General features: G+C 34.5%; 1 protein-coding gene and 1 pseudogene across 1 annotated transcript; both read left to right on the top strand.

Annotated features, from left to right (window-relative positions):
* Window positions 1–360: 360 nt before the first annotated feature.
* On the top strand, window positions 361–20,217 carry LOC149889502 (zinc finger SWIM domain-containing protein 3-like; annotated as a pseudogene).
* LOC149889503 (uncharacterized) lies at window positions 15,041–17,003 on the top strand. The gene has a single exon (XM_090085025.1). It carries the CDS (start codon window positions 15,075–15,077, stop codon window positions 17,001–17,003), a length of 1,929 nt encoding a protein of 642 aa, XP_089941151.1. The 5' UTR covers window positions 15,041–15,074.
* Window positions 20,218–27,580: the final 7,363 nt, after the last annotated feature.

The raw sequence follows: 27,580 nt of genomic DNA, 5'->3' as shown, positions 1-27,580 counted from the left end.
CGATACCCCGTAACCATCTTTAAATCCTATTAACTTGATGATCATGATTTCTTTGTTTAAAACTGTTAGAATATATCTGTTTTAAAAAAAAACAAATGTACTTTAAATGTTGCTAGAATATATAAATTTTATGTCATATTGCTCTGTTGCAAATTAACTGAAATAAAAACTTATTGCTATTCTATATCTCAGAAACTAGAGCTAATAAAAATTTTCTTTGTCGATTTATTTTTTCTCCGCCCAAAATTATTATAATTTGAATAAAATTACTAAAGATACAAAAAAAATAATTTTTTTTTGTTTCCCAGTGTAATTTCAGGTGTCATAACAAATCGAAGAGTTATAAATCATATAGTAAAAATGGCAATCGCTTTTACTTCCTCTGAATCTTTTTCATCATTTTTATTGTTAAAAGAAGCTATTAAAAAATATGAAGATACTAATTTTGTTAAGTTATAGATTAGAAATGCTGGAACTATTGAGGCTGCTAGAAAATCTGTTCCAAAGAAAGCTGCTTTTGTAACACCTCAGATTAAATACTATTTCATTAAGTATTGTTGTATACATAGTGGTCAGAAATTTAAATATAGTGGCGAGGGAAAACTAAAAAGCTCGTAAGTTAAAAATTGTTTTTTTACTGGATAATGTCAAAAAAATCAATTACAATTTTTTTAAACTAATTCAGAGATATCATTTATGAACACCGAAATAATATTATTTACAGAACCAATTACAGGACCCTGAGGAAAACTACTTAATACGTCTACCTAGTCTGAATAGAATTTACCGACTGCTATATACTAATTTCTATTACTTATAAAATCCAATATTAGATGTGGCAAGCAATCATCACTTAGTGCTTTAGTAAAAGTACCTTATACCTTAAGTTTAGTTACATACAACTAGTTCCTAATACCACAAGTTTAGTAACATAAAACCCCTAGGTTAGTTACATACAACTTTAAACAAACAAAGCTATGAATGGCTGTTTCAAGATGAGCTTTATGGCTTCTTGCTTGTTTTTTTTTTTTAAATATTCAGTCAAGAGGTCTTACTAAAACTCTTGTAACTTTTGAAATATTAGAGATGAATTTGTTCTGTAAAAAAATTTAAAATACAAATAAAATTTCGTTTCAAAAATCTCACATTTAAGGTGGCTTTATTTGCTAATGATTTTATTTCAATGAAAATTATTTTATATCTAAAATAGCCCATATTTTGGATTCTGATTGTAACTATGATTATAGATCATTTTTAAAAAAATGTCCTTTCTACCTGCATTTTAAAGCATCAGAAGATGGACAATCTTTAGTTTAAAAAGATATGGATAAAACACATAACCATGAAGTATCTGAAGTAAGTTACACATTTATTTCTTTTCTCATACTCCCCTTTATTACCAAACTGTTTTTTCACAGATTGATCATTATTTTTAAATTCAGATTCTCTATAAGCACCTGCCTAATTAAAGAAAACTCCCTTATTATGCTATTCAAAAAGCTGCAGAGTTAATTCATTTAAAATCTAACAAAAAGCTGCTGCAAAAAGAGTTGATAAACTCCACTGGCAAAATAATAACTCTTAGAGATATATCTAATATTGCTGTTTTATCTCACAAAATTGACACCCGGAATGATATCGGAACCTTAGTTACAATGTTAAAAAATATATATAGTAAGTAATTTCTAAAATAATTTTGTACTCTTATGTTCACTGTTTTATTGAATTTATACAAAAACATAATTATATTATTTTTAGTTGTTAATATTGATGTTTTAACAGACTCTGAAAGTAATTTAAAAGTAATTTTTTTTCCAACACACATTTATGCATAGTGCATACAATACATATCCAGAGTTCATATGTATAGATGCAACTTATAAACTTTTACAAATTCGACTGCCTGTATTTATTATATTTTGTGAAGATAGTGCTGGTTATTATGTTGCTTTATACATTTTATGTTTGCTTTTAGTACATACTATCAATATATTTTGCAAAGTTCTTCATTATTTACTTTTTTTTAAAATAAATTTATATATTTGATTTGAAATATTTTTAATTAATGTTAATATCATTAAACAGGTGAAAGTGAAGTAGCTGCTGTAGGTTTACTTACAAATGAGGATGCTGCATCTTTGAGGTTTGATTTTTTTTCTCATGCAGTACGTATATTTGATTTCCATGGATAGGTAGCCCCCAAAAAATATTTCAAATTCATTTTGTGTCACATTTTTAAACTATGCTGTGGTGACTTAGAGCACCTAAAGAAGTTAACATTTGGAAAAAAAATTCTTTAGTCCTGTTACTTTGAAGCTGAAATGCTAATGTCTTATTGCAACTGGGGGGGGGGGGGGATAAGCTCTGCAGGACAGTCCTAGGGTCCTCCAGTGATGTTCAAAGATGTCAGTTACAGATGCATATTATATTTTACTACTTTAGATTATATGAGTAGCATTGAAATTATTTAATTGGTATCTCTTTTATTTAGCTAAATTGCTGCCATAGCAAACAAAAATATTTTTATAACTTATACTTGAGACTAAATTATTGACAATAATAAACTCCTTTTTTTAATTATTAGTTGGTTTGTGGAAACATTTAAGAGAAATAATGTTTCTTGGTCAAAAACTAATGCCATCATGACAGACAAAGACTTGACAGAGAGACATGTTTTACGTGTTGCTTTTCCAGATGCATCTCTGTTACTTTGCTTATTTTACACTCTTAGGTAACTTGAGCTTATAAATGTATTGTAAAATTGCACAATTAATACAGTTAGATCAGCAATATGTCGTCACTCGTTTTTGTGGGGATGGCAGATATCTCTGTACATAGATACACTGATTAAGGGAAGAGGTCGCAAGGGAGTTGCTGCCACATCAACTGTTGGTGAAGTGTGTAATGGAGAAACAATAATATGAGATATGTCCAACTCAAGCAAACTTTTTATATGTAATAATTCATATAAAACTCAAGTGTTATAAATTTATGTATTTTATAAATGATAAAATAATCTAACTTTTATTTTAAGAACTTTCAATCGTGAAATTACTACAGTCAAGTTTGGAATCACAAGTGGACAACGAACATCATGTCTTGAGCTCATTTAGAAATTAGCTTATGCAACATCAGAGGACCAATACAATTATTTTTATGGGATATGTTTTTCTTCAGCGCCTACCACAGTTCAGAAATATTTTAATGATAGCTGGCACAACATTCGTAATGAGTGGGTTTTTGGTTTAAATGCTTGTACGAATTTTATGAACACCACTAATTACCGTTTAAAGAATTTTAATGGAAAACAAAAAGAAGTAATTGACTTTAACAGTACTTTGGAAAACTTCCTTGATAAATTCTGTTTTATTAACTTCAATGCGGAATGAAAGAGACCCATAAGCTATATATTAAATGCAATAAATATATGTTGATATGTTTGAACCTAATTCCGCTGAGGCAAATTTTAGAGAAATTCTGACATTATATGCGTTTCAGCTAGTGTTAAAACAAATGACCTTGCGTTGCGAAGTCAAATTTTTATCTAGTGAAAATAATAATTATATAGTCAAAAGCAGTAAAGGTCAGCTTAAAGTTACTTCTATTTCATATGCTTGTATGTTTTTCAAGTCCATGAGTCTGCACTACTATAAAAGGAGAGTTCTGGGACAAAACCATTTTTCATCTCCGTTCTGAATTTTTTGTATAATCGCGGGTTGAAAAAATGTTTTGTGATAAAAATGATTTTTTGTATAATCGTGGTGTTGAAAAAATTTTTTGTGTGATGAAAATTTCTGACGAGGGTGAGGGGTGAGGGGTGGTGATGACGGGAAAACGTTTTTTCATGACGTGATAAACACGCGTAATGAAAAAAAAGTTTAATTTTTGTAAAGGTGTTTAAATCTTGCGCGAAAAATTTCTTTTTTTTCTTTGTTCTTGTTTTTGTTCTTGTTCTTGTTCGGGAATTGATTTGTACATTTCAATTTCACGCCATCCAAATCCTTTGCTCCTTAAATATTCAATGGGGTCAAGTGTTTTTATGCTTCTAATTTTTCCGTCCTCATTTCGCAATATTCTAGTTTTTTTGTTCATTTTATTATGCCAAGAAAAATTATTTAACTCAAAAAATTTTTTTAAAAAAGGATTCTTGAGAATGGGGAGTTTTGTCCGAGAAGCAATCAAGATAGGATGGGTACATATTTTCTGTCTCTTTTGAAGTATAATCCATCTTTGAGTGAGCTTCCTGTGACCCAGGGTGTTAAAAACAGTCCGTCTCCTTTGTATGTGGCAATTTTCATCCCTTTTCCATTGCTTTTGAGGTAAGCAATACCATTTCCAACAATTTTTTTGATCAAAGTGGGTGCAAGAGCTCCCAATAAAGGTAAAAGAAAAGGAAGAAACCCTCCTTATGATTTTATTCCATTTCCTAAAATTTTGTCGATCATATTGGAACCAAGAGAAGAGGCAACCCCGCCCAAAGCGGCCTTACCAAAAACTGGAACGGCTTTAGCTGCAACCCTTCCCAATAAAGGTAAAAGAGCACCAAGAAATCCTCCTTCTACTTTTGCGTTGTGATCTAATTGAGTTTCGCTCATTTTTATGGTGACTCCAACTCCTCGATTGAGAGCGTCCACAATTTTTCGATGTTGGCTTTCTGTTAAAAGTAAAACGTCGTTTCCGTGTAGATTATCTTTTGAAATACGGATGCTCGCGGGTTTTCCTTCAATGATTGATTTTTTTATTTTATCGATCTGTCCCTTAGACACATTTAATTTGACACGAATGTAATTGCTCATTTTTAAAATGTCGGAAAAAATATTTATTTCACTTCTCGAATGTGATAACGGATCGTGATGTCCTCGCCGCGAAAGTCAATTAGATTAACGTTTTGATCGACAACGCGTGTGACCATCGTGGAAATTTCTGGTACTTTGACAGGGAGGTAAACCAAATGGGTAGGTGTTTCGATGATTTTAAAGCCAGGACCCACAGAGAGGTAAAAGGAGTAGATACAATTTAATTGCGAGCCGTTGATGTATGCAGACCCGATAACGTTGTTGACGATTCTGATCGTGTTGACGTTTGTGATTCTGACAATGTCGTCGGACTCGTATTCGGAATTGGAGTCTAATTGTCTTTTTGTGAAGCCCAAAAGGGAGGCGATGCTGTTTTCTACGTTCAGATCCATCAAATAGTTCAATCCAAGTTTGATGGTTGATTTTAAAATGTTTGAATTGGATCCAATCTTGACGTTTTCTGGTGAGTAGCTGATTTTATTTGCGGTAACGTAGCTTGTGCTTTGAGACGCATAATTTTTGATTGTGTTTGAGACGGTTTTTTGCAGATAATTGTTGATGTCGATAATGTCGTAGCTTGGCACCGTTGGTCATGCTGTACCGGAAAGAATTGTTTTTGCTGGTGATGTTTGGAAAGCTATTGTACGTCTCAAGACCGAGAAAAGCCATCTCATATTTTTTTCCTTTTTCAAAAACGATTTTGTCCAAAAATTCTGTTATTATTATGTTGGATGTTCCATCCACATCGATGATTATGCCTGACATTTTTTTTAAATGGACGAAATTTTTTTTAAATGGATTTTTTTGGTAAACCAAAAATTTCAAGTCCGCATCAATATCTTCAATTGTATATTTCTGACGACAAATCGATAACAGCAAATCCATAATCTACATCCCAGCAATCTCTTAAAAAATTTTTGAATTTTTCTATTGTCATGTCGCTGGAAACGCGGTCTCTATAAATGAGATTGACATCATTTTCGTCTTGAGGAAAGAGACAAATAAAGTTCGCATTTGTTCGTATGGTTTTTCTAGGCAGCATAAAATAATTTTGAGCGACGTTGGAGTGTCTTCCTCGCATATAATAGGATTCGCATTTGTTTTGCTTAGCATCTAGCAAGTCTTCAAAGATCATTAAATTGTTTTTGGTTTTATCAAGATCTTTAGGGTCAGGCACATCTTCATCCGTTTCGAAAAATTGACACTCTATGCCTTCGGTTTCGGAATAATTTTTTGAAAGGTCGTTGATGACATATTCTGGGTTTAAATTTAATTTTTCAATTTGTTTTTGTACCTTGAACAAATCGAGAATAATTTCTTTTGGTAGTTTCTTCTCAAAGGCGCTTTTGATTATTTTGTATTCGGGTTGGTAAAGAGATTTGCCAAAGACCTGTAAGTGGTTATAATCCAATCATCCAGGCTTGAGCAGTAAATTGAGAAGCAAGGTTGTTTTTCCACAACCTGATTTTCCGACGATGATTCCTCGAATGCTTCTTGGTAAAAGCTTGTTGTTGTTTCTTTTGTTTTTTGCAATATTCCATGACAAATCGGTTATTTCCAATCGGTTATTTCCAAGGGACTTGCGACTCTTGTGGAATGACCAAATGCACGTTTGCTTCTTCGACGACAAAAGGGGGAGACTTGGTCGAATCGATAAACAATTTTTCAAAAAAATAAAGCTTCCGTGGGCAAAATTTCCAGGAGAAATGCATATTCCAGGAATGAATTTTGCAGGACCTGGCACAAACCTGGACAAAAGGCTCACATCCACCGACATGTACCAAGAGTGGAGCAAACCGGTGGACCGAGTGGACAATGCAGCGTACCACCACGATTTAGCCTATAAATATTTAAACGACGTTCAAAGCAGAAATTTGGCAGATCAAATGATGCTTGAAGAAATGAACTCCATTCCAAACCCCACTCAAAAAGAAATAAACAAAAGAAAGCTTATCGCGCCCATAATCAAAGCCAAAGCCAAATTCGGATTGGGTGTCTCTGCAAAAAAAAAAAAAAATTTTTTCAAGTTTAAAATGGAAGGATCAGCTTGCAGAAGAGCTTCACAAACCGGTCATTCGCCAATTTAAAAAAAGAAAAGTGTTTGTGAACGACATCGATGAAATATGGGCTGTCGATTTGGTTGACATGCAATCGTTTTCAAAGTTCAACAATGGCATAAAATATTTGCTCATGGTGATCGTGTTTTCAAAGTATGGGTGGATTGTTCCGTTGAAGAGCAAAACGGGTCTTGAAGTGGCTGAAGCGTTGAAAAAGATTTTTGGTGAAAGAAAATGTGTAAAAATGTGGGTGGACAAAGGAAAAGAGTTTTACAACAAGCACGTGAAAGCGCTGGGTGTTCAATTATATTCCACTGAAAACGAGGAAAAAAGCTGTGTCGTTGAGCGATGGAACAGAACGATGAAAGAAAAAATGTTTAAATATTTTTCAGCCAACAGCACCAATCGATACATTGACGTTTTGGATGAAATGGTAAAAAATTACAACAGCACAAAGCACTCGTCCATAAAAATGACTCCAATTGAAGCCAGCGAGGAAAAAAAAAAATATATGGTCTGGATGAACCTGAATGGAAAGATACAAAAAGAAAGACCAGAACCAAAATTTTTAATGGGCGACAAAGTGAGGATCACAAAAAAGAAGACCAATTTTGAAAAAGGGTACACGCCGAGATGGACCGAGGAGGTTTTTACCGTATCAAAAGTTCAGCGAACGGATCCACCCACGTATAAAATCGCTGACGCCAACGGTGAAGGCATTCAAGGAACTTTTTACGAGCAGGAGATGCAAAAGACGGATCAGAGCATATTTAGAATTGAAAAAATAATTCGCAGAACAAAAAGCAAATCACTGGTCAAATGGAAAGGATATCCAGAATCGTTCAACTCATGGGTGGACAATAAAGAATTGATCCGTTTGAAAAAATGATATAAAAAAGATGAATTTTGTTAAGATTGAAAATTTTGACGGCAGCAAACTATCGGTTGGAGTGATTTATTCCGCAACCAAACCAATTCAGTACCAAAAGATTCCGCTTTTTTATGAGTACCCCTCTGGAAAAGGTCCTTTTATTCTAATAACCCCCGTTTTGTTTACTCTGGGTGTGTTTGAGAACTGCAGTTTTGGAACGAACGAGCTGGAGGGATATTCCATGTCCTTTCTCGGTTTCAACGAAAAAAACGGAATGAGCGAAAAAGAAAAAAAGTTTATCGAGGTGACTGAAAAAATATCAAAATTTCTGCGCGAAAAAGTCAAGGAAATGATTCCCACTTTGAAAAAAGGAGGAAGAACGAAAAAAATAACGACAGAGGATCTGTCCATTTTTAAAAACAAATCCGATAATCCAAATGCAGCGCCCATTTTTTTCGGAAAATTGTTTACAAAGAAAAGCGAAAAAAACATTGAGGTTTCTTCTTTGTTTTTCAAAAAGGAGAACAAAAAGATGGTAAAAGCAGATCCTTTGGGATATGTTCGACAAAAGTGCTACGCCGTTGCGTCTTTGAAAATCGAAGGTGTTTTTGTTAAAGCGCAGATCGAGTCCGTTCAGGTTAGGATTCCCGAAGTGGTCATCGCAAAAAATACGCCTTCTGTTCAAAGCATCATGGGTGACGATTTGGATTTGGGGGAAATGGAATCTGACGAAGAAATGTGAAAAAACACGAAGAAATGTGAAAAACACGAAGAAAAAAAAATGAAAATAAAATGAGTTAAAAAAATTTTCTTTTCATATAAAAAAAATGACGATTGAAAACAAATTTACGTTATTGCGCGAGGCATCTGAAATTACTAGACTTGACGCTGCCAAATTTTTGTTGCAAAACGGAGTTGATGTAAATGCGCCAAACGATGAACAATGGACGATGTTGCACACAGCCTCTTATCACGGTGATGTAAAAGTAGTAGAATTTTTGTTGCAAAACGGAGCTGACGTTAACGCGAAAGATGAAGAAAAATGGACGCCGTTGCTATTGGCATCTCAAAACGGTCATTTTAAAGTTGTTCAATTGCTCTTGCAAAACGGAGCCGACGTCAACGCGCAAAATAATTAAAACTGGACGCCGTTGCATTTGGCATCTTATTTTGATCATGACAAAGTGGTTCAACTGTTGTTGCAACATGGAGCTGACGTTAACGCGAAAAACGACAAAAAAGTGACGTCTTTACATCTGGCCTCTGTTTACGGTCATTGCGAAATTGTCTTGTTGTTGCTGGAAAAAGGAACCGACGTTAATGCGCGAGATGAAGAAAAAAGGACACCGTTGCATTGGACATCTTATTTTTGATCATGACAAAGTGGCTCAATTGTTGTTGTAAAATGGAGCCGATGTCAACGCTTAAGATGACGAAGAAATGTGAAAAACACTAAGAAAAAAATGAAAATAAAATGAGTTAAAACATTTTCTTTTCATATAAAAAAATGCATGCCCCTCACAAGTTTTTTAAAAACGTTTCCTCAGCAGAGAAACACGCCGATTCGAACACGGAAATTTCGAAAATGTATTTGGGACACATGGATGAGAGGATAAAAGAGTTGGAGCGATTCAAAGAGTCGGATCGAACCAAAAATTTAGAAAATTTGGTGGAAAGAATCAAAGAGCTGGAAAATTTGGTGGGGACAATAAAAAACCTGCAAAAAAAGACATCGCAAAATATTGTTGTGGCAAAAAAAGATTTGGATCATCCAAACTGTTTTAACATAAATGCGCAACACAAGATTTTTGCTCAGAAAGACATAAAATTTGTTGCTCTTTCTCAAACGGCAATATCGTTGTCTGTTGGATTGAGTTTTGACAAAGGAATTGCTGTCGTCACTTTGTTGCATTTGATCAACAAAAAACTAAACTTTTACAAAAACGATGCCATTTTTTCAGAGTCTGTGGGCGAATCGTTTTGGATATAACCAGCAACAACATCCATGACGTCATAGTCAAAAAAAGGCGAAATGCTTTGCAAAATAAATCACATCGATTCGAATTAAAAAAATCTGTCGTTGTTAAAAAGATGGAGATAATAAAAAAAACCTGAAAAAATTTATCCAGTTCTTCCAACGGCATCAACCGATCCAGTTCTTCCATCGGCTCCAGTGGATGAAGGAGGACACATTTACCGTCTTCAAAAAATAAGCGATATCCAAAAAGAAATGGAGGATGAAAAAGTGAAAAGAATGGCTTTGAGCAAAAAGTACCATCGAGTGGCAAAAGTTATTCGTTTCGTAGACGATGGGTTGCAAACGGTGTGCATTGGTTTGGGGATTACAGGTATTGCACTTTTGTCAACCGTCGTTGCCACCCCAGTTTCTATTGCGTGCGAGGGGATTGCGGTTGGAATGGGTGCTTTGTCCATTTTTGGAAACCATCAAAACAAAAAAATGATGATAAAGGCTGAAAAGCACGAAAAAATAAAGGTTCTTTCAGGGTCAAAATTGAACACGATTAGCGATCACATTTCAAAATCGCTCAAGGACGGGTTTGTGAGCAATTCCGAATACAAACTAATCCTCAGCGAGCTTCAAAAATTTAAAACCATGACAGAAGAAATACGAACAAAAGCAAAAAGCAGCATTGACGAATTGACTAAAGAGTCACTGATCCAAAAAGGAAAAGAAGAAGCCATTCAAGCATTGACGAATTGGTCAAAGAGTCACTGATCCAAAAAGGAAGAGAAGAAGCCATTCAAGCATTTAACAACCTTTACAAAAAAGGAAAAATGAACGCAAACGCAAACGCAAACGCAAACTCGTTTTTGTTTAAGTTTTTTTCTCAGTAATTTAAAAAATGGAGTTCTTTAAAATACATGACCCAAAAAAGAGGGATGAGATCGTAAAAAATTATATGGCCAACAGGGAGAAGCTTTACAATGAGAGCCTCAACGCGAACATTTCAGATGCAAATTATCAGACTGATTTCACCAAGTTTTTTAAGCCGCTCATCGAGAGCAAAAGTGAAAAACGAGATAAAGAGCATCGCATACAAAGAGGTTGGAAACACTCCACTGTCTTTGGCTTACCCAGAAAGCGAGACGTCTTTTGAAAGTTTAAAAAGTGCTGAAAAAACGTTTGAAAAAATGAATGTTGAAGAAATCGCATCTTATTATTTGTCGCATTATGCGATGGAAAGAGAAATGTGTGACAGAGTGTTTGGAATCCACGCAAAAGATGTAAATCCCGGAAAAAAAGATTTTAAAATGTTCATTGGAAAAAAACAAATTAGCATCGATGAAAACGACATCATTATTGATGGAGAAAAGTACAATGGGACATTAGGTCTTTGGGAGCTGATTTCAAGATCCATGCCTGATATGGAAAAGGTAACAGATGAGGACATGAAAAATTATGAAAAAATACTGATCGAAACGCATGCAATGGAGAGAGAAGGGAAACCAACCATACCAAAAGCTTCGGGAAGTGGAAAGTGGAAAACGATTGTTTCAATAATTTGGGAAAGAAACTACACAAAAACGAGGGGAATAAAAGGTCGTGGAGTGATCATTCTTCCGAGCGATCCAAATGCTCTTGTTCAAAGGCTTAGTTTGAGCATAGCCGCTGGTCATGCTGGAAATATCGCATCGAGAAACGAAGCTGTTGCCATTTGTGACGAGCTTTTGAGGCAGGGGGAAATAAACAAAGAGGAATACCGATCGATTCAAATATACACCGAGTCGTGAAACGCGATGGCGAATTAAAAAAATATTTTCTCATTTTAAAAATGCTCATTGTGAACAACAGAAGATATTTAAAAAAGAACGTCGGAGGAGGAGGAGGGATCGTGGACACGTTTAAAAATTTTTTGAGGAGAATGATAGCTTCAAACGCATCAAAGTCATCTCTTCGTTTATTGAGGAAAGCAGCAGCAAGCGAAATTGGAAGAGAAGCGATCACCGCCGCCAGATTTGCCGGAAAAGAATTGGCCTCTTCGGCCATATCAACCGCCAGAGACGTTGCCATCGATAAAGGAAAAAAAGCGATTGAAAAAGTTTACGCCAAGACGGGGACGGTGAATCCAAACCAATTGACAAGCGCGATTTTTAAAGAAGCGGCAAAGCAATATGAATCTATTAATGCGATGGAAGAGCTGCATAAAAAAATGTTTGGTTCGTCCATTCAAGTAAAAAAGAAAATGACAAAAAAGAACGCGGCTAGAATCCAAGATCTGGTCAAAATGGGGAGCGGGCTTTTGATTGCGTGATTTTTTTTGACGAATAAAAAATGACATAAAAATTTTTTTCTCATTTTAAAAAATGATAAACAGCGACAGATTAATAATTGACGAAAAGCCCGAGTACAACACCGGCATTGAAAAAGTTGATTTTTTCGAGTACCTTCCAACAAACCTCGATTTAAATTCTTCAGGATCGATCGTTTTTGAGATTGATTGCCAGTCTGTGCAGACAGTTCCGTCTGATGCTTACATCCTCGTTGAAGGGGTTCTGAAAAAAGCGGACGGTACCGCTTACGCGGTTGCAGACAACATTGCTCTGGTAAACAACGCCATGATGTATTTGTTCAGTGACGTCACTTACGACTTGTCAGGGCAGCAAGTGGAAAGAGTCATGTACCCAGGTCAGGGCACAACCATTCTTGGAACGTTGAAATATCCTTTCGGTTTTCAGATTACCGATGGTTTGAAGCAAATGTGGTACAAAGACACTTCAGCAGCAACTGGAAACGCAGGGTTCATCGTCAGACGAGACCACTTGTTTGCAGACACAACATCCATTGGCGCATTTTCTTTTAGGATACCTTTAAGGCCTATTTTTGCTTTTTGTGAAACTTACAATAAAGCTATTTACGGGTTCAGACATACACTAACCTCTACAAAAAAAGAATACGACGACGCCATTTACAGAGCTGGAACTGTTGGTATAGGAATGATCGACATCAAAAAATTCCGACTATTCATGCCAAGAATTGAAACGAGTATTTTGGAAAAAAACAAGTTATTGAATTTTATGGCGTCAAAAAGTACCGTTGATGTCTCTTACAAAGCAAACAAAGTCGAAAGGCAATCCATTCCAGCTGGTCTCACAGAATTCACCTGGACCCTTGGAAGGATCACGGACAAAAGCGTTCCGCAATTTATTTTGTTTGGTCTTCAGACAACCAAAGGTTCCAGTCAAATAGCAAATCCAGCTGTATTTGATCATTGTGACATCAGCAACTTTTTCGCTACCGTCAATGGGATAAAATATCCAAACTACAATTACGACTTGAATTTTGGAGAAAAGAAAGTGGTTATGGCTTATGCAGATGCGTTCTCTTTTGACGAAAAATATTACGGCACAAACGAGCTTGTTTGCCAATCCGAAAAAATGAAAAAAAATCCAAGTCCGAAAAAAAATTTTTCAATTCTCGGAAAAAAAAGAATTGAAAAAATTCTCGGAAAAAAGAAAAAAAAATTTTTTTTCTTGGCATAATAAAATGGAAAACAAAATGCGAAAAATCAGCAAGCCCGAAAAAATCGGAAAAACCAAAAAAATTGATTTTGAGTTAAATAATTTTCTTGGCAATAAAAAAATGGAAAGCAAAACTGTCAAAGAATTGCGAGAGATCGCCAAAGCCCAAAAATTGAAAAATTATTCAAAGATGCGAAAGGCTGATCTCGTTGAAGCAATAAAAAATGCGAGACCGGTTCCTGCTCCGCGTCCTGATCCTCGTTCAATCGCCCCGCGTCAAATTGTTCAAAAGCCTGCCATCGCTCCGAAACCATCAATAATTCCACCAAGACCCATCACGTGGAAACCAGCTCTTCCTCAAAAACCATCCCATTTGCAAAATCCTACCGTTGCGACTGTTCCAGAGCCGTCGCGTTATATCGTTGACGCTCCTGTTCCAGATTCGACTCCTGCGATGACTCCTGGAATTTTTTCAAGGTTTATGACGGCTGTGAAAAATGCGGTCGTCAACAGTTTCAACAGCTTGCTTGAGTTCGTTAATCCGTACGTTCCAGAGCCGGTAAAAAAAAGATTGAAAAATAATAAAATAGAACTAAAGAAAAGAATCGTGTTCGGAAAACCTCAAATTGATTTTCATTTGACCGATCACACACTGAGGCATGTTGCAAAACAATTTTCACATCAAGTCAAAGGAAACCAAAAGGATGCTTCTGCCTTTTTAGATTTGGCGAAAGACGGAGCGATAAAAATTCTTCAAGAGAATAAAAACAAAAAAGCGAGCCTTGTTTTGACTTGCGATATGGAGAGCGTTAGCCTTACAACGGGAGAGGAGGTGCATCGAATCGTACCTTTTTTGTCAAAGGCTGGGATTATCTTTGAGTAGACGGACTTGGGAGATTTTTACGAAAAAGCAAAAGATGAGATCTTGGAAAACATGGAAAAATACAACAAAATGGGCTCGAATTGCACAGTGTCCGCCATCTTGAAAATGGACATCAATTTAATTGACTACAGACCCATCGGTGGTCGGTCGTATATCCCTCTCGATGACTTTTTGGCAAGCAAAAAAGCAATCATCAACATGGAGAACGAAGACAATGAATGCTTCAAGTGGAGCGTCACCAGGGCGTTGAACATGAAAGAAAAACACGGAGAAAGGATTGACAAAGACTTGATTGAAAAATCAAAAAAATAGATTGGGAGCGGATTGATTTTCCTGTCAAACTCGATCAAATCAAAAAATTTGAAAAAAATAATACAGAAATCAGCATCAACGTTTTCGGATATGAAAAAAAATCCATTTACCCTTTGCAAATATCGAAATGCTTGAACAGAAAGCATGAAATAGATTTGCTGCTTGTTTCAGACGAAAAAACAAATCATTATTGCCTGATCAAAAATCTGAGTCGACTCATCTCTTCCCAAGCATCCAACAGAAACGGAAAAAAATATTTTTGCAGAAATTGCTTGCAGGGGATGAAAAGCGAGGAGGATCTTTCAAAACATTCGACCTATTGCAGAGAGTACAGCGCAGCACGAATGGATCTTCCTCCATAAAGTTTGTTCATGAAATTTGAGCACATAGAAAGGTCAATGAGGGTCCCATTCATTGTTTACACGGATTTTGAAAGTTTTATCAAACCGATGGACTCGTGCGAACAAAACCCTGACCAGTCGTAAACCAAAAAGTTTCAAAGGCACGTTCCGAGCTCCTTTGCCTTTCACATCAAATGTTTTGACGAAACCATTTATAACAGTGGACCCACAATATCCGTGTCGGAAAGCAAGGATGACGATATTGGCGAATTTTTTGTCTGCGAGTTGGAAAAAGAAATAAAAAAAGTCTATGGAAGGATTGAAAGAAAAAATATGGTTCTCACAAAGGAGGATGAAAATAGTTTCAAATCCGCGACGGTTTGCCACATTTGCGAAGAAAAAATTCTCGATGCAGAAAAGGTTCGCGATCACTGTCATTTTACTGGAAAATATCGAGGACCGGCTCACAACGAATGCAACCTAAAATACAAAACGCCAAAATTCATTCCTGTCGTTTTTCACAATCTGTCAGGATACGACTGTCATTTGTTTATCAAAAAATTGGGTGGAGAAATAACCTGCATCCCATGCAACGAGGAAAAATACATCAGCTTCTTGAAAAAAATCACGGTAGGAGAGTACATTGGGAAGGACGGAAAACCCAAAGAAAAAAAAATTGAATTGAGGTTCATCGACAGCTTTAAATTCCTTTCCTTCAGTTTGGATGCTTTGTCAAAAAATTTACAGCCAGAAGAGTTCAAAAACCTCGCAAAATATTTTAAAGGAGAAAAATTCGATTTGCTTCGAAAAAAAGGCGTGTACCCTTACGGTTGGGTGGATGGATTTGATAAGTTTCATGAAACGCAATTGCCACCAAAAGAAGCGTTTTTCTCAAAACTCAGACACGAGGAAATAAGCGATGAAAACTACGCGCATGCGCAAACGGTTTGGAACGTGTTTCAATGCAAAACGTTCAGAGATTATCACGATTTGTACAACGTGTCGGACGTTTTGATTCTGGCGGACGTCTTTGAAAATTTCAGGGACGTTTGCATTAAAAATTACAAGCTCGACCCAGCCTGGTATTACACGTCTCCCGGGTTGGCTTGGGACGCTTGTTTGAAAATGACAAAAATAAAATTGGAATTGTTGAGTGACCCCGACATGCTTCGAATGATCCAAAAAGGGGCTCGTGGAGGTATAAGCATGATCTCCAACCGGCATGGAAAATCTAACAACAAATACATGAGCGACTCGTACGATCCAAGCCAACCATCAAAATTCATTCAATACTTGGACGCCAACAATTTGTACGGATGGGCTATGTGCAAACCTCTTCCCACTCACGGTTTCGAATGGATGGTAGAAGACGAACTGTCTGATTGGAGAACGGTTCCTTGCATTTTGGAGGTTGATTTGGATTATTCTGAAAGCCTTCACGATGAACACAACGATTATCCGTTGGCCCCCGAGAGAATGAAAATTGGAAAAGTGGATAAGCTCGTTCCAAATTTAAACGACAAAACCAATTATGTCCTTTACTGCGAAAACCTGAAAATGTACGAACGATTGGGAATGAAAATTTCAAAGGTGCACAGAGGTATAAAATTTGAACAGCGTGAATGGATGAAACCGTACATTGACCTCAACACCGAATTGAGAACAAAAGCCACAAGCGAGTTTGAGAAGGAATTTTTCAAGCTGATGAACAACTCGGTTTTTGGAAAAACAATGGAGAACATTGAAAAAAGAGTTGACGTGAGACAGGTAACAGAAAAGAAAAAGGCAATAAAACTATCGGCGAAACCAAACTACGACAGGCACACGATTTTTGACGAAAACTTGATTGCCGTTCACATGAAAAGGACAAAAATTTTTTACAACAAACCAATTTGTTTGGGTATGTCCATTTTGGATTTGAGCAAAACCTTAATGTTCGAGTTCCACTACGATTACATCAGAAAAAAATATCCAAGCAAAGCAAAGCTGTTGATGACAGACACGGACTCGCTTGTTTACGAAATAGAAACGGACGACTTTTACAAAGACATTTCCGACGATGTGGAAAAAAAATTCGACACAAGCGATTTTAGCAAAAGCCATCCAGCCATTCAAAACGTTGGGTTCAAAGTTGGCTTAAACAAAAAGGTCATTGGGATGTTCAAAGACAAAACCGGAGGAAAACAGATTGAAGAGTTTGTTGGTCTCCGGTCAAAGTTGTACTCTTACAAAATACATCAAGAAAAACAAGAAAAAAAATGAAAAAATTTTTTTTTGCAATTTTAAAAAAATTTTTTTAAAATTGCAATCACCCTTTGGTGATTGCAATTTTAAAAAAATTTTTACCCTTTTAAAAAATGATTGACAAATTCAACAGAAACGAGTTCAGCGCTTATTTAGATAATCTTACCGCAGACTCAACAAGCAACGTTTATATCAAAACGGATGGATCCAGCACCATCACTGCAGACATTGATTTTAACTTTCAAAAAATCATCAACCTGGCAGAACCAACCAACTCGCACGACGCCGCCACAAAAAATTACGTCGACACGCATTCGACAGGTGGAACTATAGTAGGAACGGCTGACTTGAATTTGAATTCCCATAAATTGATCAATGTGATCGACCCTTCAAATGCGCAAGACGCCGCGACAAAAAGTTACGCAGACGATTTGTTACAAAAATCCAACTTTTTAGGGCTTGTTCCAAATTCAAGCTTTTCGTCCTTAGGATTAAAATCGCAAAAACGGTAGCATCAGCCGCTACGACAACAGTTTTCACTTACTCGGACGGACCTGGTGTTCTAAGAAGGTTATGGTTGGCTCTCAGTGGAAACTTTCCTGGAAATGTTTTCATTCGAATATTTACAGATGGCGAGATTAACGTTGGAAATTATGCAGAAACCACGGAAGGAATAGGAGTGGACAACACTGGTCTTGCTTGCGACTTGCTTTTTTCTCCTATCGGCGGATCTTTTTACGCCAATTCTTTGCAAGGATGCAACGTTTTAAGCAACACTTCGTTGGAAGGATATTTTACTCTTGACATGCCGTTCAGGACAAACGTCAGCATCCAATTGGTAAACAAAAATACCTCTACAATCACTTACTGGATTCAACCGTTCATTTCCACTCTTGCTTCCATTCCTGCCTCCATCCCTCTTTTCAAACTTTACTGCAGGACGTTCAGATATTTAAACACCACTTACGGAAACGAATATGTTTTGCTTGACACATATGGAAAAGGAAATGGAGTTTTTCTAAAATACATCAGGATGCACATCATCGGCGCTTCTGGAAGCTGGTGGGAATCGAGAGTCCGAATGTACGACGGCAATTTACCTCCTGGAAACGGAACCGTACTCAGTCCTTGGACACCTTATAATACAAACAATTACACTACTTTTTCTGGATATGACGGTAACAGCAAATGCATCTTTTCCTCGTCTGGATTGGAAGATTTTTATTTGTCTTCTTGGAACGGATCAAACGTATCCTCGTTGAACAACACATCGACTGGACTGCTGTTACAATCCAACTCCACCATCGGATCCACCACCACCATTTCCTTTTACAGAAATTTTGGAGAAGCAGATTCCTTGCCCAGCGTCGCAGCCGGAAGAAGGCTCGTCGTCACTCTCAACTCCGGCGACGCACAAGTCGGTCAATCCGGAAGCTTTAACCTTCTTCTCGGACAAGCCTATTATTACGCCTAATTCTCAAGATTTAAACACCTTTACAAAAATTAAACTTTTTTTTCATTACGCGTGTTTATCACGTCATGAAAAAACGTTTTCCCGTTATCACCACTCCTCACCCCTCACCCTCGTCAGAAATTTTCATCACACAAAAATTTTTTCAACACCACGATTATACAAAAAATCATTTTTATCACAAAACATTTTTTTAACCCGCGATTATACAAAAAATTCAGAACGGAGATGAAAAATGGTTTTGTCCCAGAACTCTCCTTTTATAGTAGCGTCTGCCTTGTCGCCATATCTTTGCTCTTCGCCATTTGCAAGGAATGAATCTGTTTGATGCTGAGCTATGTACAGAAAGATGGACCAGGGAGTATTATTGTCAGCATCAGCGATTTTTTAGTACATCTGCCAGAAATGAAGAGCTTTGTGTAAAGCTTCATGCAGCTCCAAGAAAAAAAATACTTTCTCAGCATTAAAAGTTCAAGCTTGCTCTTCAAGCAACTTCATTTCTAGCTACTTTAGTATCAGTCTACTGGACATACTTTTGAATAGCGAATGAATCTTCTTCAAGCATTGCAAAAGGGTTGGGAACATGGAAAGGTCATGGTTGTAAATGAACTTGTTGAGAAAGACTCTATATTCTTAACTCCGAATTTTTCCATTGCATGAGTACAAGAATGTACATCAACATCATCAACTGTTGAAGAATCGCCTCACAGAGAACTGGAGAAATTTAGCAGACCTGAATGGAAACTCTCAGAAAAAAGATAAAGTTATCAGAAAGGTGCTGTCAGAACAATCTGTTGTGGATAGCACAAAACCACACAAAGAAGAATGTTTAGTTGTGGAAAATGAAGGAGGTAATACAGTTAAATATAAATTTAGAAATTGTTATCTGCTATTGAATATAAAATACGTAAAGTATGATTCATGTAAGAATAAAAAGAATAGAATTATAGAATTTTATACATTTATTTTAGTTTCTGGCTTAAAGAAGATTCATTTACCTCAATGTGTTGTCCAATGAGGGCGACCAAAAGGTGCAATACTTACAACTATAGGTCTGCCTAAAAAACGTTGCCGACAGTCTCCTGATGTCCCAGTTCCTTTTGTGAAATATGATCCTGTTAAAAGAGATGCTGGTATGTTAAAAATGATTGCATTACATGTTATAAACATCTGTATACTGTTTTGTATAATTTTATAATTAATAGCATCTAGTTGCAAACAAAAGCAAATGGGTATAAAGTTAATTAGGGTAGAGCTTGTATGTGAAATTGAATTTTAAATTTGCATTAATAATTCATTAAAGTTTGACTTCATTTTTTCTTTTAGTAGTTAATTCTATGGAATTAGTAATAAAGATCAGTTTGTTCTCTTATAGTGATGCTTAGTTGGGTTTTAAAAGCTGATGATGTACAGAAAGCTCTTTCTGGAACTCTAATTGAATGCAGTGCTATTGAAAAAAGACCAGATTGCGTTTCATCCTCAATTCTTGATGAATGTGCATTAGAATTTCTTTCATCAAATCAGTTATATTTTACCTCAAATGCAAGGAAAACTTTCCACAAAGTAATCGACGCTAAAAAAAAATCAAAACATTAGGCCTTGCGTTGTATGCCAGAAAAGCACAAATAAGGGAAATAAAACTGACAGTGCAATTGCATGCGATTTATGCCTCTTGTGGTCACACAGAAAATGTGTAGGCCAAAAGAAGATTCTCTTTTAACAGCAAGATGTTGGTATTGTCGTTCCTGTTATGCAAGGTAATAGCTATTTTAGTGTACTTTTTATGCAGTATATATTATATAGATTATATGGATTAGATAGAAGTGTTGATAGTATTATCTAGATTGTATAGATTTTATGGCTAGCATTTATTTATAGATCGGTTAGATTTTATGTACAGTTTTTAGTTATAATTGTATAGATATATATTTTGACATTCTGTTAGCTTTTTTTTGTATGTTGAATTAAACAGTCATTAAAAAAAAAGATGATCGAACCATAATTGTTAGTAAAAAAAAAACATTTTTTAAAGTAATAATGTTCTTTTCATAATCAGTGACTCATTTTAATTAGACTTTCTCAACCCTTGATTGTGTTTTTGTTTTTTTCTTTAATCAAAAGATACGAAATGCAAAGTCCTATGGTTTACCTTCTCGTGGTGCATTTCGTTAAACAAGTTATATAAGTTTGAAACTTATGTAATTAATGAACTAAAAGCCAAGGCAATGTTTGTAGTAAAGTTACTTGCAATAAGCTATTTAAAGTATGAATAAATTCATATAATAGACGTTTTTGGTAAGATGATTAATTAAATGGTCAGTATAAAAGTAATCAAGTAGTCAGTATTTTAAATGTGTATATCGATTGCTTTAGGGATAGGTGCAGTGGGTTTACATACATTAACTGAGTTTTTTGGTAAATGCAGGCATTCTGACCATATGACTATAAAACAGATCATTTATTCAAAATAATACTGACCATTTAATTATATACACTTACCATTAAATACAAGCCTAATACCCTCATTATCATTAGCTTCAGTTAAAGAAAAAATTACAAACAGGAGAAACATTATATTGTAGGTTTTATTGTTTTAACTCAAGCTGTATATCAAATGTGCAATTTTTTCTTTTCAATAATTTTCAATACTTCATATGGATTTTAAAATCAATATAAAATCTGAATATTATTGTTAAAAATAAAAAATAAAAATCATTTTGTTAATCAAAATACGAAGACTTAATTTACAGAAAACTGTGAATTAAATGTATATGTTATGCATAAGAACATTTACAAATAGCATCACGCACTTAGCTAAGGCCCTAGCATCCCCCTGTAAGTGAAAAACCTATGATTCTTTAAAAGTTTCAAAAATATAATTTTTTAAAAGTTTTCCAAAGGCTTTAATTTTTAATATTTTACAAATATATATTATACACTAAAAAAGTTCGTTCTGCAAAGTTTATCACTTAAACTTTGTAGAAAAAAGTTAATAAAAATACTTATTAATATTACCTTCTCTGCTTACATTTATTTACACTACCAAACGCACGTTTTAATGTTAATAAATTCGTTTTGACATGTGACACTTTCAGCCAATGAAACGGACTTTCGGTAGGATATGATTTTTTTTTTTTGCTACCGACAGTCGGCAGGCTATTCACGGCGTTTAAATTTTTACTAGATAAAGCAGAAAGGATTTAAAGTGGAAAGGATTTAAATTTTTTAAATTGTTTATATTTTGTTTGTTTTAGTTTTTCTTTTAGCAGTTTTATTTTTATTATTTTATTTTTAGAAGGAAAATAGGGGAATGGATGTTACTTAAAGTTATACTAATGCTATTTCCATAAAATGGTTATTACTTCTTTGAAATTTCTGTGATGCTATTAACTATTTTCGTTCTTTTTTAGAAAATTTAGAAAAACCGATTAAAATTTTGGGTCAACACTGACATGGAATGTCACATGTTATTGTTTGTAAAAGTTAAATTTTATCATGAGGTTTACAGTTTTTATGAAAAAATAAAGAAGGTAAAGAGTATTGTTTGTAAATATATATTTTGTATCTTTTTAAATTTTCTCGCGTCATTTTTAAAATTTTTGTTTGCACACGTTTATTGTTTGCATGTATGCTTTTTTGATATGTATATGTATATGGTAGTTAGTGCTTTATAGTTGTTTTATCAATGTGTTTTTATAATAATGTAAACTGTATTTTTATTTTTGTGTATGTGTTAATATGTGTTACATAATTGTTTTAAAAATGTGTTTAAGTATGTATATAAGGTATATATTTAACCTTATATACATATTTAAACACATTTATTGTGCTTATAGTTGGTACATATGTCTATATTATGTTGTTTCCATGTTTTCAAAGTGCTGTGAATTGGTACACGTGTAGAGCAAGATTTGTCAACTTTGCCAGCCAAGTGATGTACTTTTAACAGAGGGTTACACGATAGTGTTTAGTGTCAAATCGTTACTGCTTTGGTTTTAGCTTTTTTCAAGCCTTTAATATTAATTATTCTAATACATAATAATGTATTTTAATAATACTTTGCGTAATGTTGTTACTTATGTTTTGTTAAATATGAATGTTATCTTACTTAAGTTATATTATATACATATTATATTAACTTATGGTGTGTGCTATTGTTGTGTGTTGTTGCTATGATGTTTTTTGTTATCTTTTGATTTTATAGACATTTGGCTTATCTTCATGTTGGTGTCTATTTTTAAAAATGTTAAGTAGGTAATTTTATTAAAAACCACTGCATTTAATCATTCACTAAAGCCAATACAAATTATTTTGCCATATATACAATTTGTTTTATCTCAATTTGATTTTTTTGTCTTCACCACTGTTTACTACATCATTTTGCTATAAATGTTTTGGGATCATGATGCTCCAGCATAAAATGCTATAATCGCTATAAGTCGCTATAATCTCCCTTCACATAATGAAGTTTCAGTTGTATTTGTTGGTGAAGATGGTGCACCACCTGCTTCCAGGGAAGTTGTTATTTACCCAAGAGGTCATCCTCTTAAAACTATATCAAGTGTGTCTTCCAACTTAGATCCTATGGTTTATCCTCTATTTTTTCCGAGGGATGATGCTGGTTGGCATAATCAATTGGTTAAATTCTCTGAACGTGCTTCATTGGTTAAAAATCATGTTACATTATCTCAGTATTACAATTATAAACTTTCAGTTAAACATCTTTTTTCTTCACTCTTTTATGGCAAAAAACTGTTTGAGCAATATGCTGTTGATGATTATGTTAAAAATGAAGGTCAGCGCCTTGCTTTCATCAGAAATAACGAAAACAAACTGAGAAGCAAGCAGTATGATGTCTTACACGAACATGTAAACAACCTTGGAAATGATCATAATGTTAGACCAGGGCGTGTTGTAGTTTTGCCATCAACTTATGTAGGAAGTCCTAGAGCTTTAAAAGAAAACTTTGAAGATGCTATGGCTATTGTTAAAAAGTATTGTAAACAGTATATGTTCATATTTTATTTCACTTTGCAAATGATGATAAGCTTGAAACAGCACATGATATCAATAATTTAATATATTCAGAAATTCCAGATCCGATTGTTAATCGAGACCTTTATGACGTTGCTAAAACTTGCATGACTCATGGTCCATGAGGCATACTGAATCCAAATTTTCCTTCATGAAAGATGGGGTGTACAGCAAAAAATATCCTAAACAATTTAATGCTAACACCGTAGCAGTTCATAAAGGTTATCCACGCTATAGATGTCGTTATAATGGTTTTGTTATCAATATAAAAGGTAACAATGTAGGTAACCGCTGGGTAGTACCTTACAATCCATGGTTATCAAAGAAATATCAAGCTCACATTAATGTGGAAGCTTGCATGTCTGTTAAGGCTATTAAATGTTTGTACAAATACATATACAAGGGTCACAACTGTGCCAATATTTTAATTAACGAACAAATTAATCATGATGAAGTAAACAATTTTTTAGATTGTCATTATGTTAGTGCACCTGAAGCATTGTGGCGAATTTTTGAGTATCCAATCATATATCAAGCACTATTATACGCCTTAAAGTTCATCTACCTGAAAATCAATTACTGTATTTTAGAGAAGGAGCAGAACAAATGGCTTTAGATCGTGCAGCTCAACGTGATACGCACCTAACAGCATGGTTTAGGTTGTATATTGAAAACGAAAGAGCACATTGCTGTTCATATTTAGACATTCCTTGTCACTTTATATTTGATGATAAACATTATAAATGGAAAATTAGACAAAGGTTACTAACTTTGTTTTGGAGTTATTTAAGGCTTTGGCACCATCAACTATAGTCATAGCTTTTTTAAAGTCACAGGACTGGTTGAAGTGACCTACTAATTTATTTTTTTTGTGACCTACTATTTTATTTATTTTGTGACCTACTATTTTATTTATTTTGTGACCAACTAATTTATTTATTTTGTGACCTACTAATTTATTTATTTTGTGCCTGAGAATTGAGCACTTTGGACATCTTTTAGCATTAACAGCACCACTCTCAACTAGATTCAGAAGGTGGTTGACACACTGTACGGCAATTGATTTTCTAACACCTGCTTGGACATTAGCTGCTCCGTCGGCCATTATCCAGGTTTTAACCTTATATCAAGTTCAAGTTTGTTGATTAATTCATTGAGATTCTTGCCAATACTGCCCCCAGTGAGTTTTTCGGGAAAATGGGACGTTTCCTCCAAGAAGCGTTTTAATTGGAACTTTGAATCTATATAGTGGAGTGTATGGCTCATGAAAGACAAATTGGTGTGAACAGTGGTCCACACGTCGAATGTGAAGGGCACTCCATCAAGATTTGACTTGTCTGTATTGAAAATATTTTTTATATGTTCCTGGATGAAATCAAAAATGAGAGGAATTTTTTATTAATGTATAGAACTGATGGCTTTAAAATACCATGGGTCATTATTTTTCCGGATAGTCATTAAATTTAAACTTGTTTATAAATTGAATGATGTAGTCATTTAATGATTACATCATTAAATTTAAAACTAAGTTGAAATTCGCAAAAAAACCATCAGCGTATATCAAAATAAGAGATAAGTTCAGAAGTAATAAAAAAGATAATATTAATAACAAACTAATAATATGGTGATTTATAAAAATATACGTTGACTTAACAAAAAATATTTAAAAAAATGGAACTAGAAGTTCTCAAACTTTTATCTACAGTTTAAAAAGAAAAAATAAAAAAATATTAAAAGAGCTGCAAAAATAACACCGTTATTATTATAAGTAATACCAAATCTAATTGAATTAAAAGTTTGAAATGTAATTACAAAATCCATTAATAGCACGTGGTCTGTTGTCTGCTTCCACAAAAACGAAGACCGAATATATTCTTGCAACCTGTTACTAAATAACTATAGCATGAAGCCATACCGACTCTGTTCATGACACCGTATTTACTCACAAATATATCTTTTTTTATACTTCTTGATTGAATTAGGATGCCATCTTGATTTAATAGAATTAGAACAGTGATGTATACAACAAACTGATTACAGAACATTATTTATAGGAGTGCTCGAATAAAAAACCTAAGTGTGAAAACTCTTCCTTTTTACAGGCAAAAATCTTCTTGAACTTATTTTGATCGAACACAAATAAGTTATTTTTATCGACCACAAATATTCCTCTACCAATACCGCTGTGCTTCAATAATTAAAGCTTACAAATTACGTCATATTAGTTCTATTTTGTAAAAATGTTATTGATACCTTTGTAATAAATCATTTGCAATTATCGGCCGCATTAAGCGTGGAATTTCTAAGAAAGTGATCAAAACTACTTATCTTATTTTAAATGGTGAATTCAATAAAAGATTTAAGATTTTTAAATGATAGCTCTTGCATGTAAATTTTAGATACATTTAACGCTACGCATTCGTGGCAGTGTGCACTCCGAAGAGTGTCTACAATAATGTTCAAAAACCAATAAAATGATCGGAAGTGATAAAGAAAATCAAAAAAGCTTGTATTGATCATGTTCACTTGCAAGCCATTATAGATTCTAAATAGATTAAAATAATCTTTGTCAAAGATCAAGGAGGTCTCTCCAAAAATAATAAACTGTTTACCAACTTTGAGTAAATACTCAAAATTATTGCATTTGAAAAACCTAACCTTTCTTGAAGTTACATGCAACAACTATCAGTTTAAAATAAAACAAATTTCTATAAAACCCACACTTCCAATCTGGAAAAAGTTTTCGGCGTTTTTTTAGGGATTCGATAAAACTTTGGTGTGTTGAATGCAGCATTTTTTTTTTTTTTTTAATTAATTTGCTGCCCTTTTCCTTTAGCTGAGTTTTTGAAACAAATGGTCTTAAATCAAAATGAGGCTGATTGTAGCAGCTAGAGGCTAACTTTTATTTAACAACTTATCTAAGGTTGGAGTTTCCTAAATTAATTGTTTTAATGTGTTGATAGTTGTTGAATAACGTGATATTTTAATTAAAAGCTGTTTAATTTATTCTACAATACCAACGTTGCGCAATTAAAAAGTCAGTTAGGAAGTCAGATATATTATTTCAAATTTATTTACGGAAGCTATAACATTTTTACTTTAGATTCTTTCATAGATAACTTTGAAGTAATATATCTAAACTTTCATGCCACTACAAATGGATCTACACTTAAGCGCAAAATTATCGCACCATAAACTTTTCAATTTATTTTAGTTGTCGTTAATATTACTTATATTTGAGACAAACATGTTAAGAATAGAGCACATGAACACAATTTTTTCGATCATAATAATAAAAATCACTTAGAGAATGGTGAAAAAAAAACCAAAACCAAAAATATTGCTTGTTTTTATAAAATAAAGTAAAATGATTATTATTTTTACGCACACTAATACAGCTTAAATTGAAACATAATGGTGTTCCAATAACTAGTTTTACGGCGCCGTGGCATACTTTCAATTAGAGATCTAAGTGTTTCTTGAGGATATCTTCCCGCACGCGGACAAGACTTTATCGCAGCTCGTTTAGGCTGTTAGGTGGTGGATGTTGGCTTCTAACATAGCGTCCCATTACGTCCCAAAGATGCTCTACTGGGTTCATATCTGAACTGCAAGCTGACCACTCCTAAAATTGTATATTAACATTATTTAAGTGTTCAGTAACAATTTGTGCTGTATGTGGACTAGCATTATCGTACATAAGATAGAATCCATCTCTAATGCACGGTGCAAAACATCCCACAAAAGGTTCTAAAATGTTTGCTATGTATCTTTGAGAAGTCAGACGTCCACCATCAACAATAAAAAGCTCTGTGTTAGCTGTTAAAGATATTTCCCCCCCCCCCCCCTCATACCATCAATGAGCCGTCTGCACATACAGTAGTTTCTCGAATATTACAAACGAAATATCTTTTATTTGCTCTTTTGTACACTCTTGGACGGCGATCAGAGTTTACAAGGCGAAACCTTGACTCATCTGTAAATAAGACCTGTCCCCAATCATGTATTTCCCAATTTATATGCCTGCTTGCAAAAGCCGTTCTCTTTCTTTGGTGGTCTACAGACAACCTGCTGTCCGAGATCATAAATT

Source organism: Hydra viridissima, unplaced genomic scaffold (genome assembly GCF_058129835.1).
Source record: "Hydra viridissima isolate aposymbiotic clone 2 unplaced genomic scaffold, HvirCarnegie_v1 scaffold_4, whole genome shotgun sequence".
In the NCBI taxonomy this organism is placed as follows: Eukaryota; Metazoa; Cnidaria; class Hydrozoa; order Anthoathecata; family Hydridae; genus Hydra; species Hydra viridissima.
This window is presented reverse-complemented; position numbering and strand designations above follow the sequence as displayed.

Coding starts and splice junctions, on each gene's coding strand:
- LOC149889503 (XM_090085025.1), top strand. CDS start 15,075: ATGGTTCTCACAAAGGAGGATGAAAATAGTTTCAAATCCGCGACGGTT.